The sequence below is a fragment of the Hyla sarda genome, chromosome 1 (genome assembly GCF_029499605.1).
Source record: "Hyla sarda isolate aHylSar1 chromosome 1, aHylSar1.hap1, whole genome shotgun sequence".
NCBI classification, from domain to species: Eukaryota; Metazoa; Chordata; class Amphibia; order Anura; family Hylidae; genus Hyla; species Hyla sarda.
In genome coordinates this window covers 606,186,812-606,200,742 of record NC_079189.1, presented here as the reverse complement: position 1 = coordinate 606,200,742, position 13,931 = coordinate 606,186,812, and the positions used below count along the sequence as shown (strand labels likewise).

Genomic DNA, 13,931 nt, shown 5'->3' with positions numbered 1-13,931 from the left:
GTGCCAAGCACAGGGAATACAAGCAGGTGGGGCGAGCGGACACTATAGGAGGATTTGGTGCAGAGTCAGATGAAGCAGAGCTGACTACCTGTTTTAGCTAAGCTGCAGCTGTAAGAACAGCAGAGCTGAGGAGCTCAAATGCAGCCAGACGGAGCAGTCAGGAATAGAAGACAGAAGAGTGGTCGACAATCAGGGTTAGGCACAGGAGAAGCAGACAGATACTGAGGGATAAGGCTGAAGCAGAATCAGGAAGCAAGCGGAGGTCAAACACACAGATAAACAGAACTGGATACAAACACCTACGATTGTAGCACTAACTACACAATTACTGAGGCACCACAGGTAGGGAGGAGTGCTCCCTTATAGGTGGTGCCTGACAGAGATTGGAGGAGGATTTATTAGAGAGCGCACCTTGGCCCTAGAAGTCTAAGCCAGTGTTTGCATGAAGCCTCTAGAGGGCAGAGAGGAAACTGCAGCTATGTCTGAAGCAGCAGGAGGGAGTCCAGAAGAGGAAGGCCAGGGTGTACAGCAGAGACATGGCACAGAGAATGTCACCTGACAGAGGTAAGAGCCAGGACACATAGTACACCGGTGGTTGTCCTCCATCACTATTACAGATTACATTTACATCCGGTGACTCACAAGTGGCGTCTCCTCTGATCGGAATAGTTCACCTTTTCTTTTCTATCTGGCCCAGACAGCCATGAAGACTTCTCCAGGCCAAAACTTGTCTCTGCAGAATCTACTGACATAAATTTGGGGCTCCTTTCTCCAGCACAATTCCCAGCACTTTACAACCTCCCCCATAGTAGGCCGCCATATAGTACTAATATACAGACCAATAAAAAAAATTGCTCACCTCTCCCTACAGCAAAAAAGACAGGAAAGGACACAGAGCCTAAAAATATTGCAGCCAGTGACTGTAGAATCTGTGACTCTTTTATGCATTTAGTAGTTACTACTCACCTGGACGGTTACCTGTAGGAATGTCCTCCTTATACTGCTCATCACTGCTGACATCTGTCTCATCTTCTTCCTTTATGTCTGTAGTATTAATATAGATCAGATCTTTCCCTGTAGGAATGTCCTCCTTATACTGCTCATCACTGCTCACATCTGTCTCTTCTTCTTCCCTTAGTTCTGTAGCATTAATATAGATCAGATCTTTTCTTGTAGGAATGTCCTCCTTATACTGTTCATCACCGCTGACATCTGTCTCTTCTTCTTCCTTTATGTCTGTAGCATTATTATAGTTCAGATCTTTCCCTGTAGCAATGTCCTCCATATACTGCTCATCACCGCTCACATCTGTCTCTTCTTCTTCCTTCATGTATATAGTATTAGCATAGTTCAGATCTTTCCCAGAAGCAATGTTCTCCTTATACTGCTCATCACCGCTCACATCTGTCTCTGGAGCATTAAAAATGTTCAGCTCTTCACCCTAAATCATAAGATGTAAAAGAAATATTGTAAAAGTCATCAGACAGTAGGAGAAGTCACCTGGAATGTTTTATATGAGCAGAAAAGATCAATAAATATCAAGAGGAACAAAAATGACAGGAGGAGTTATCTGAGCCCCATAGCTGCAGGTCTCCTAGAAACTGGATATAGATATTAGATGATGGATCAATAACCTCAGGACCCTCATACACATGTATATCCACCATGGCTAGACAGGCTTCAGGTTGTGTCAGTGGAGGAGATCAGCTCCTGCCAGACACCTCTGGGGTTTGTCTCGGGGGAAATAAAGGATCAGATGGGTATAAATCCAACCTGTTGGTTCCTTATTCCAACCAGCAGTCTCCATAGCCAGAAAACTGTGAGAAGATCCAGACAACATGTAATGTCTATGGTCGGCTTTATCCTGTCATCTCCACCTTTCTCATTCCACAAGTATAAAGCATATAATACTGTAGGATAAAACAAGACTGAACACAAGAGCTTCACAGCCCTTCTACAGATCATAGGGAATATCTCCATCTACCTGATCCTGATCCTGTGGAAGAAGAGGACGGGGACACCTCTCTGCTGCTGTTCTCTTACTGGATCTGACTGTAGGGAACACATACAGAGACTGAATTCATTCTTTACATACAAATAATGAGAGGACGTGTGTATATAGTCATGTCTATTACCTGCTGATGTGAGGGGCTGCTGATCCTCCATCATCACCTGATCCTTGTACTGATCCTTGTGTCCTTCTACATACTCCCACTCCTCCATGGAGAAATACACCGCCACGTCCTGACACCTTATAGGAACCTGACACACAATGATACAGTCATCACCCCGACCCCTCCAGTGGTGTTACTGTATAATGTCCCAGCATTCCCAGCAGTGTCACCTCTCCAGTCATCACCAGACCCCTCCATTACTGTATAATGTCCCAGCATTCCCAGCAGTATCACCTCTCCAGTCATCACCAGACCCCTCCATTACTGTATAATGTCCCAGCATTCCCAGCAGTGTCACCTCTCCAGTCATCACCAGACCCCTCCATTACTGTATAATGTCCCAGCATTCCCAGCAGTGTCACCTCTCCAGTCATCACCAGACCCCTCCATTACTGTATAATGTCCCAGCATTCCCAGCAGTGTCACCTCTCCAGTCATCACCAGACCCCTCCATTACTGTATAATGTCCCAGCATTCCCAGCAGTGTCACCTCTCCAGTCATCACCAGACCCCTCCATTACTGTATAATGTCCCAGCATTCCCAGCAGTGTCACCTCTCCAGTCATCACCAGACCCCTCCATTACTGTATAATGTCCCAGCATTCCCAGCAGTGTCACCTCTCCAGTCATCACCAGACCCCTCCATTACTGTATAATGTCCCAGCAGTGTCACCTCTCCAGTCATCACCAGACCCCTCCATTACTGTATAATGTCCCAGCATTCCCAGCAGTGTCACCTCTCCAGTCATCACCAGACCCCTCCATTACTGTATAATGTCCCAGCAGTGTCACCTCTCCAGTCATCACCAGACCCCTCCATTACTGTATAATGTCCCAGCAGTGTCACCTCTCCAGTCATCACCAGACCCCTCCATTACTGTATAATGTCCCAGCATTCCCAGCAGTGTCACCTCTCCAGTCATCACCAGACCCCTCCATTACTGTATAATGTCCCAGCATTCCCAGCAGTGTCACCTCTCCAGTCATCACCAGACCCCTCCATTACTGTATAATGTCCCAGCAGGGTCACCTCTCCAGTCAGCAGCTCCATCATCTTGTTGATCAGTTCTAGGATCTTCTGTTCATCCATTTCCTCATGTATCAGGGGGTGAGGTGGGGGCCCCGGGATTGGGTTCAGGGTTCTTCCCCATCCTTCACACACAGGGGCCCGACACCGCCCACTAGAGGACTTCTTCACTACTGTGTAAACCTGTGTATGAAGAGACACATTAATATCACTACATACATTCCCAGAATCCCTCACCTCTCCAGTCATATCCATCTGTTATTAATTAGATAAGAATGAGGTCATGTGACATCACTCCCAGAATCCCTCACCTCGCCAGTTATATCCTTCTGTTATTACATAGATAAGAATGAGGTCATGTGACATCACTCCCAGAATCCCTCACCTCTCCAGTCATATCCATCTGTTACATAGATAAGAATGAGGTCATGTGACATCACTCCCAGAATCCCTCACCTCTCCAGTCATATCCATCTATTACATAGATAAGAATGAGGTCATGTGACATCACTTCCAGAATCCTTCACCTCTCCAGTCATATCCATCTGTTATTACATAGATAAGAATGAGGTCATGTGACATCACTCCCAGAATCCCTGACCTCTCCAGTCATATCCATCTATTACATAGATAAGAATGAGGTCATGTGACATCACTCCCAGAATCCCTCACCTCTCCAGTCATATCCATCTGTTACATAGATAAGAATGAGGTCATGTGACATCACTCCCAGAATCCCTCACCTCTCCAGTCATATCCATCTATTACATAGATAAGAATGAGGTCATGTGACATCACTCCCAGAATCCCTCACCTCTCCAGTAATATCCATTTGTTATTACATGGATAAGAATGAGGTCATGTGACATCACTCCCAGAATCCCTCACCTCTCCTGTCATATCCATCTGTTATTACATAGATAAGAATGAGGTCATGTGACATCACTCCCAGAATCCCTCACCTCGCCAGTTATATCCTTCTGTTATTACATAGATAAGAATGAGGTCATGTGACATCACTCCCAGAATCCTTCACCTCTCCAGTCATATCCATCTGTTATTACATAGATAAGAATGAGGTCATGTGACATCACTCCCAGAATCCCTCACCTTGCCAGTTATATCCTTCTGTTATTACATAGATAAGAATGAGGTCATGTGACATCACTCCCAGAATCCCTCACCTCTCCAGTCATGTCCATCTGTTATTACATAGATAAGAATGAGGTCATGTGACATCACTTCCAGAATCCTTCACCTCTCCAGTCATATCCATCTGTTATTACATAGATAAGAATGAGGTCATGTGACATCACTCCCAGAATCCCTCACCTCTCCAGTCATATCCATCTATTACATAGATAAGAATGAGGTCATGTGACATCACTCCCAGAATCCCTCACCTCTCCAGTCATATCCATCTATTACATAGATAAGAATGAGGTCATGTGACATCACTCCCAGAATCCCTCACCTCTCCAGTAATATCCATTTGTTATTACATGGATAAGAATGAGGTCATGTGACATCACTCCCAGAATCCCTCACCTCTCCAGTAATATCCATTTGTTATTACATGGATAAGAATGAGGTCATGTGACATCACTCCCAGAATCCCTCACCTCTCCTGTCATATCCATCTGTTATTACATAGATAAGAATGAGGTCATGTGACATCACTCCCAGAATCCCTCACCTCTCCAGTAAGCCGGAAGAGTATCTCTAAGGTGAGGTTTATTATCCTGTCGGCCATCTTGTTTCTGTCTCTCTCCATGGTTGATGGGTCATCCAGGAGAATTCTCTTATATAGAAGATATCAGCAGAGGATCCTGGGTTGGAGGAACCTGAAGGGAAGAAGAGGAGACGATGAGAAATGGCGGCTGCTAATAGAAACAACAACAGACGGAAAAAGGAAGAGACAAATACGCAGAAAGTTCTGGTTCTTGAGATCAATGAGAATAAAATAAATAAAAACTAAACAGACATACCGTATTTTCCGGCGTATAAGACGACTCCCAACTTTTAAAGTTAAAATATAGAGTTTGGGATATACTCGCCATATAAGACTACCCCTCTACGGCGATGTATGGTACCTTACCAGTGATTGTCTGGTTGTTGTATACAAAGCCTACTTGGATTGGTCAGCTCTCCCTGCTTCCAAATGCTGGGACAGTGGCAGCATAGTTCCCCCACATTAGATTGGCAGTATAGTTCCCCCACATTAGGTTGGCAGTATAGTTCCACCCACATTAGGTTGGCAGTATGGTTCCCCCCACATTAGGTTGGCAGTATAGTTCCCCCACATTAGGTTGGCAGTATAGTTCCCCCACATTAGGTTGGCAGTATTGTCCCCCCCACATTAGGTTGGCAGTATAGTTCCCCCACATTAGGTTGCAGTTCCCCCACATTTGGTTGGCGGTATAGTTCCCCCCATATTAGGTTGGCAGTATAGTTCCCCCACATTAGGTTGGCAGTATAGTTCCCCCCACATTAGGTTGGCAGTATAGTTCTCCCACATTAGGTTGGCAGCAAAGTTACCCCATATTAGGTTGTCAGCATAGTTCCTCCCACATTAGGTTGTCAGCATAGTTCCCCCACATTAGGTTGGCAGTATAGTTCCCCCACATTAGGTTGGCAGTATAGTCCCCCCACATTAGGTTGGCAGTATAGTTCCCCCCACATTAGGTTGGCATTATAGTTCCCCCACATTAGTTTGTCAGCATAGTTCCTCCCACATTAGGTTGTCAGCATAGTTCCCCCACATTAGGTTGGAAGTATAGTTCCCCCCACGTTAGGCTGGCAGCATAGTTCCCCCACATTAGGTTGGCAGTATAGTTCCCCCACATTAGGCTGGCAGCATAGTTCCCCCACATTAGTTTGGCAGTATAGTTCCCCCAGACATTAGGTTGGCAGTATAGTTTACCCCACATTAGGTTGGTAGCATAGTTCCCCCACATTAGGTTGGCAGTATAGTTCCCCCCACATTAGGTAGGCAGTGGCCCCCACAGACATACAGCCTTCAGTCATATACAGTGTATGGCTGGAGGCTGTATGCCTGTGAACTGCCCCACCTCAGTGCTCCGACCACCTCTGGTCCAGGGTGACAATCTACTGCTCTGGCTTAAAGATCCCAGGACCGGAGGAGCGGTGGTCGGAGCACTGAAGATGATGTGCCGCTGGTAACTTACCATGTGCATGTCCTTGTTGCTCCGCTCCGCTCCTATGGGCGCAAGCACGGGACATCAGTGACGTCCCTGTGTGCGCTACCTCCTGGTGCCCCCCCACAGACATACAGCTTTCAAGCTTTCAGTCATATACAGTGTATGGCTGCAGGCTGTATGACTGTGTACTGCCCCACCTCAGTGCTCCAACCACAGCTCCTCTGGTACGGGGTCACGATTTACTGCTATGGCCTAAAGATCCCAGGACTGGAGGAGCAGTGGTCGGAGCACCGAAGATGACGTGCCGCTGGTAACATACCATGTGCGTGTCTTCGTTGCTCTGCTCCTATGGGCGCAAGCACGGGAGGTCAGTGACGTCCCTGTGTGCGCTACCTCCAGATGGTTTATAAGGTTTACACGTGGCAGCGGAAAGGTAACCGGGACACTTCTCAAGTTTTGCATAGAGATGGTTGTCTCGGGGGCGCTGTAAAACTTGGCAGAGGTGTGAACGATAAGTGTGGAGATTGGGCGAGTAGGTGAGAATGTCATCCAAATAGACAACACAGGAGTACAGGAGGTCACAAAAATGTCATTGACAAACTCCTGGAAGACTGCTGGAGCATTATAGAGTCCAAATGGCATCACAAGATACTCGAAATGCCCATCACGAGTATTAAACACAGTCTTCCACTTGTCCCCTTCTCGTATACGAATCAAATTATAGGCCCCACGAAGGTCTAGTTTAGAGAAGATTCAGGCACCCTGCAGACGATCAAATAATTTCAAGATTAAAGTAAGTGGGTAGCGTTTTTTTACTGTAATTTTATTCAATCCTCGGTAGTCGATGAAAGGTCGCAAGGACCCGTCTTTCTTTTCCATGAAGAAGAACCCGGCTCTGGCAGGGGAAGAAGAGTTCCTGATAAATCCCTTCTAAATATTCTCCTGGATGTAATTACACATAGCCTGAGTTTCAGGGACCGACAAAGGGTAGATTCTGCCCCAAGGAGGTGTGGAGCCAGGCAGTAAGTCAATAGGACAATCATAGGGACGATGTGGTGGTAAGACTTCAGCTCGTTTTTCACTGAAGACATCAGCCAAATCCTGAAGGACCGAAGGCAAACCAGGCAGGAGACAAGAAGATGGTTGCAACTTAGTCAAACGTATTTGAATACAGTGGTTGTTGCAATGCAGTCCCCAACATAGAACTTCTCCAGTTCTCCATTCCAGCTGTGGGGCATGGAGTTGAAACCACGGTAGACCAAGTAGGAGAGGAGAAGTACAATGAGGGAGTACATAGAAAGACAAGTTCTCCTTATGCGAGACTCCAACCTGCATAGACAACAGTTCAGTGCGATACAGCACAGTACAGTACAGTTTTTCTCCATTGATCGTAGAGATCAATAAGGGCTTTAACAGGCGAGATACAGAAATATGATACCTATGTACTAGGGAGGCATCAATAAAATTTCCCGCGGAACTAGAGTCCAAGAAGGCAAGAACAGAGACCATCTCTTTGGAGGGTAGAAAAAGCTGGACAGTCAAATTTATGCGTGGAGAGGTGGTATTCACACCTAGGGAGGCCTCTCCATCAAACCCTAGGTGCGAGCGTTTCCCTGTGACTGTGGACGTAGAGGACAATCTTATAAGAAGTGATCCGCAATGGCACAGTATAGGCATAGATTCTCAGTTTGTCGGTGAATCCTTTCATGCGGGGTCAGGCAAGACCGATCCACCTGCATAGCCTCCACTGTGGGAGGCAACGTAGAGGGTTGCGGTGGTTGCTGGAAGACAGGTGCCAGACGAGGAAAGCGCCGAGGTCATGCAGACTCCCTTTCTTGATGTTGTTTCTCACGTCGCTCAGAGAAACGGATATCAATTCAGGATGCCAACTGTATAACATCATTCAAGTTAGATGGCAATTCCCGGGCAGCAAGGACATGCTTGATGTGACTAGATAGTCCCCTCTTGAAGGTGGCGCAAAGAGTTTCATTGTTCCATGATAACTCCGATGCCAGGGTGCGAAAATGGATGGCATACTCACGCACAGAGGAGTTGCCCTGCAAAAGACTCAACAATGCTGTCTCAGCGGAGGAGGTTCGGGCTGGTTCTTCAAAGACACCCCGAAATTTCGTCAGGAAAGCCTGGAGATTGGTTGTGAGAGCATTACTGCGATCCCAAAGCGGCCAAAGCCCTTCCAGTTAAGAGACTGATGATGAAGGCCACCTTTGCTCATTCCGTAGGGAACTGTTCCGCCATGAGTTCGATGTGCATGGAGCACTGAGTAACGAATCCACGACAGAACTTGGGATCCTCCTCAAATTTCTCTGGAAGAGACAGGCAGAGTTTCATTCCGGAGGAGACTGCAGCAGCGGGAGGCAGAACTGGAACAGGAGGAGGCTGTGGTTGTGACAGTTGTTGTTGAGCAGTAAGCAACTGCTGCATCATGGCGGATAACTGACTCAACTGATGTGCCTACTGGACAAACTGCTGTGACTGGAGCGCCACAATAGAAGCGAGATCCAGATTATCTGGCAGAGGAACCCCAGTGGGATCCATGGCTGTTTTGCTGTTATGAAGCTGGATGTGGATCCACTAACCTGTGTGGCTAACGACTCGGACCATATCGGGGTGCGGAGTCTGGTCTTCACCAGAGCCTTCCGCAAGGCAGGATTGGGTTTGCTGCAGCAGGCAACACCCAGGTCGCTACCCCCCAACACGGCAAAACCACATAGGTAACTGGGCAAGGCGAGGTACCGAAGGATCAGGCTGTAGCATAATCTAACGTAGCAGAAGGTCGAGGCAGGTGGCAAAGGTGCAGAGTCAAAGAATGTAGCGGGAAGGTCTGGATATACGGGTAAGACAAAACAGGCAATATGGATGTCACGATTCGGCTGGCTGGAGGTGGATCCTCTGTGCCAGAGAGGGATTGGCGTGGACCGTGCTGGTGGACCGGTTCTAAGTTGCTACTGGTATTCACCAGAGCCCGCCGCAAAGCGGGATGGTCTTGCAGCGGCGGTAGCAACCAGGTCGTATCCACCAGCAACGGCTCAACCTCTCTGACTGCTGAAGATAGGCGCGGTACAAGGGAGTAGACAAGAGCAAGGTCGGACGTAGCAGAAGGTCAGGGCAGGCAGCAAGGATCGTAGTCAGGGGCAACGGCAGGAGGTCTGGAACACAGGCTAGGAACACACAAGGGAACGCTTTCACTGGCACAATGGCAACAAGATCCGGCGAGGGAGTGCAGGGGAAGTGAGGTATAAGTAGGGAGTGCACAGGTGAGAATACTGATTAGGCCTGCTGCGCCAATCAGTGGCGCAGCGGCCCTTTAAATGGCAGAGACCCGGCGCGCGCGCGCCCTAAGGAGCGGGGCCGCGCGCGCCGGGACAACACAGACGGGGAACGGGTCAGGTACGGGAGCCGAGATGCGCATCGCGAACGGGCGCGTCCCGCATCGCGAATCGCATCCCGGCTGGGAGTAATATCGCAGCGCACCCGGTCAGCAGGTCTGACCGGGGCGCTGCGAATGAGAGAACGCTGCGAGCGCTCCGGGGAGGAGCGGGGACCCGGAGCGCTCGGCGTAACAGTACCCCCCCCCTTGGGTCTCCCCCTCTTTTTGGAGCCTGAGAACCTGAGGACAAGACTTTTGTCCAGGATGTTGTCCTCAGGTTCCCAGGATCTCTCCTCAGGGCCGCAATTCTCCCAGTCGACCAAGAAGAATCTTTTACCTCTGACCGTTTTGGATGCTAGAATCTCCTTCACAGAAAAGACGTCAGAAGATCCGGAAACTGGAGAGGGAGAAACAACTTTGGGAGAGAAGCGGTTAAGGATGAGTGGTTTAAGGAGAGAGACATGGAAGGCATTGGGAATACGGAGAGAAGGAGGAAGAAGGAGTTTGTAAGAGACAGGGTTGATCTGGCACTTGATTTTGAAAGGACCAAGATAGCGTGGTCCCAGTTTGTAACTGGGGACACGAAAGCGGACATATTTAGCGGAGAGCCATACCTTGTCTCCGGGAGCAAAAATGGGGGGAGTTCTTCTTTTTTTATCAGCAAATCTTTTCATCCGGGATGAAGCCTGTAAAAGAGAATTTTGGGTCTCTTTCCATATGGTGGAAAGATCACGAGTCACTTCATCCACAGCGGGCAAACCAGAGGGCATGGGAGTAGGGAGGGGAGGAAGAGGGTGACGGCCGTACACCACGAAAAATGGGGATTTAGCAGAAGATTCGGAGACTCTGAAGTTGTATGAGAATTCGGCCCATGGTAGAAGATCTGCCCAGTCATCCTGGCGGGAGGAAACAAAATGCCGTAAATAGTCACCCAGGACCTGATTAACTCTTTCTACTTGCCCATTGGATTGGGGATGATAAGAAGAAGAGAAGTTTAATTTGATCTTGAGCTGTTTACAGAGGGCCCTCCAGAATTTAGACACGAATTGGACGCCTCTGAGACGATATGCGTGGGCAAACCGTGAAGGCGAAAAATGTGTACAAAAAATTGCTTTGCCAACTGAGGCGCTGAAGGAAGACCAGGAAGAGGAATAAAATGTGCCATCTTGGAAAATCGATCAACGACCACCCAAACAACTGTGTTGCCACGGGATGAGGGCAAGTCCGTAATAAAGTCCATACCAATCTGTGACCAAGGCTGTTCAGGAACAGGCAGAGGATGAAGGAGACCAGCAGGCTTCTGGCGAGGAGTCTTATCCCGGGCACAGACAGTACAGGCCCGCACGAAATCAATAACATCAGTCTCCAGAGTCGGCCACCAATAAAATCGAGAGATGAGTTGCAAGGATTTTTTGATGCCCACATGGCCTGCGAGGTGGGAGGAGTGTCCCCATTTGAGAATCCCGAGACGCTGGCGTGGAGAAACGAAGGTCTTCCCTGGAGGAGTTTGCCTGATGGAAGCTGGAGAAGTGGAGATCAGACAGTCCGGAGGAATGATGTGTTGTGGAGAGACCTCTACTTCAGAGGCATCAGAAGAACGAGAGAGGGCATCGGCCCTAATGTTCTTGTCAGCAGGGCAAAAATGGATTTCAAAGTTAAAACGGGCAAAGAACAACGACCACCTAGACTGGCGAGGGTTCAGTCGTTGGGCAGACTGGAGGTAGGAGAGATTCTTGTGATCAGTGTATATGATAACTGGAAATTTTGATCCCTCCAGCAGGTGCCTCCATTCCTCAAGCGCCAATTTAATGGCCAGTAGTTCTCGATCCCCGATGGAATAGTTTCTCTCCGCCGGGGAGAAGGTCCTAGAAAAAAACCCACAAGTCACAGCATGCCCGGAAGAATTTTTTTGTAGAAGGACAGCTCCAGCTCCCACTGAGGAGGCATCTACCTCCAATAGGAAGGGTTTAGATGGGTCAGGTCTGGAGAGCATGGGAGCGGAAGAAAAGGCAGACTTGAGATGTTTAAATGCGTCTTCCGCTTGGGGGGACCAGGACTTGGGATTGGCATTTTTCTTGGTTAAAGCCACGATAGGAGCCACAATAGTGGAAAAGTGTGGAATAAACTGTCTGTAATAATTGGCGAACCCCAAAAAACGTTGGATAGCACGGAGTCCGGAGGGGCGTGGCCAATCTAAGACGGCAGAGAGTTTATCTGGGTCCATTTGTAGTCCCTGGCCAGAGACCAAGTATCCTAGGAAAGGAAGAGATTGACATTCAAAGAGACATTTCTCCATTTTGGCATAAAGTTGATTGTCACGAAGTCTCTGAAGAACCATGCGGACATGCTGGCGGTGTTCTTCTAAGTTGGCAGAAAAAATCAGAATATCGTCCAGATAAACCACAACACAGGAATATAGGAGATCACGAAAAATTTCATTAACAAAGTCTTGGAAGACGGCAGGGGCGTTGCACAGGCCAAAGGGCATGACCAGATACTCAAAGTGTCCATCTCTGGTGTTAAATGCGGTCTTCCATTCGTCCCCCTCCCTGATGCGGATGAGATTATAAGCACCTCTTAAGTCCAGTTTGGTAAAGATGTGGGCACCTTGTAAGCGATCAAAGAGTTCCGAGATAAGAGGTAAGGGGTAGCGGTTTTTTACCGTGATTTTATTAAGTCCGCGGTAATCAATACAAGGACGTAGGGAGCCATCTTTTTTGGACACAAAAAAAAAATCCAGCTCCGGCAGGAGAGGAGGACTTGCGGATAAACCCCTTTTTTAAATTCTCCTGTATGTACTCCGACATGGCAAGAGTCTCTGGAGCAGACAGAGGATAGATTCTGCCCCGGGGTGGGGTAGTACCCGGGAGGAGGTCAATAGGACAGTCATAAGGCCTGTGAGGAGGCAAAGTCTCAGCTTGCTTTTTGCAAAAAACGTCAGAATAGTCCATATAAGCCTTAGGAAGAGCGGATACAGGGGGAACCACAGGGTCACGGCAAGGAGTACTGGGCACCGATTTAAGACAGTCCTTGTGACAAGAAGTACCCCAGTTCTTGATTTCTCCTGTGGACCAATCAAGGGTTGGGGAATGGCGTTGAAGCCACGGTAATCCAAGAAGAATTTCAGAAGTGCAGTTGGAGAGGACCAAAAATTCAATTTTTTCGTGATGAGGTCCGATGCACATTAGGATAGGTTCCGTGCGGTAAAGTCCAATCTTTCATTGTTAACAGAATTGATGTAGAGGGGTCTGGCGAGACTGGTCACCGGGATGTTGAACCTGTTGATGAGAGAGGCCAAAATAAAATTTCCTGCAGATCCGGAATCCAAGAAGGCCGTAGCAGAGAAGGAGAAGGTAGAGGAAGATATCCGCACAGGCACAGTAAGGCGTGGAGAAGCAGAGTAGACATCAAGAACTGTCTCATCTTTGTGCGGAGTCAGCATACGTCTTTCCAGGCGGGGAGGACGGATAGGACAATCTTTCAAGAAGTGTTCGGTACCGGCACAGTACAGGCATAGGTTCTCCATGCGGCGTCGTGTCCTCTCTTGAGGTGTCAAGCGAGACCGGTCAACTTGCATAGCCTCCATGGCGGGAGGCACAGGAACGGATTGCAGAGGACCAGAGGAGAGAGGAGCCGGGGAGAGAAACCGCCTCGTGCGAACAAAGTCCATATCCTGGCGGAGCTCCTGACGCCTTTCGGAAAAACGCATGTCAATGCGAGTGGCAAGATGAATAAGTTCATGCAGGTTAGCAGGAATTTCTCGTGCGGCCAGCACATCTTTAATGTTGCTGGATAGGCCTTTTTTAAAGGTCGCGCAGAGGGCCTCATTATTCCAGGATAATTCGGAGGCAAGAGTACGGAATTGGATGGCGTACTCGCCAACAGAAGAATTACCCTGGACCAGGTTCAGCAGGGCAGTCTCAGCAGAAGAGGCTCGGGCAGGTTCCTCAAAGACACTTCGGATCTCCGTGAAGGAGTGTACAGAGGCAGTGACGGGGTCATTGCGGTCCCAGAGCGGTGTGGCCCATGACAGAGCTTTCCCAGACAGAAGGCTGACTACGAAAGCCACCTTAGACCTTTCAGTGTGAAACTGGTCCGACATCATCTCCAAGTGCAGGGAACATTGCGAAAGAAAGCCACGGCAAAACTTAGAGTCCCGATCAAATTTATCCGGCAAGGAT

General features: G+C 48.4%; 1 protein-coding gene across 1 annotated transcript in view; it reads right to left on the bottom strand.

The window, feature by feature from the left end:
• The window catches only part of LOC130298004 (oocyte zinc finger protein XlCOF7.1-like), a 52,412-nt gene extending 47,035 nt beyond the window's left edge, over window positions 1-5,377 (bottom strand). Inside the window, exons 1-5 of the mRNA XM_056550918.1 lie at window positions 4,898-5,377; window positions 3,205-3,384; window positions 2,136-2,262; window positions 1,985-2,052; window positions 967-1,441 (exon numbers count right to left, since the gene is read on the bottom strand). Of these exons, the coding sequence (XP_056406893.1) occupies window positions 967-1,441; window positions 1,985-2,052; window positions 2,136-2,262; window positions 3,205-3,384; window positions 4,898-4,975 (928 nt within the window). The 5' untranslated portion in view covers window positions 4,976-5,377. The remainder of the gene's footprint in view (window positions 1-966; window positions 1,442-1,984; window positions 2,053-2,135; window positions 2,263-3,204; window positions 3,385-4,897) is intronic.
• Window positions 5,378-13,931: the final 8,554 nt, after the last annotated feature.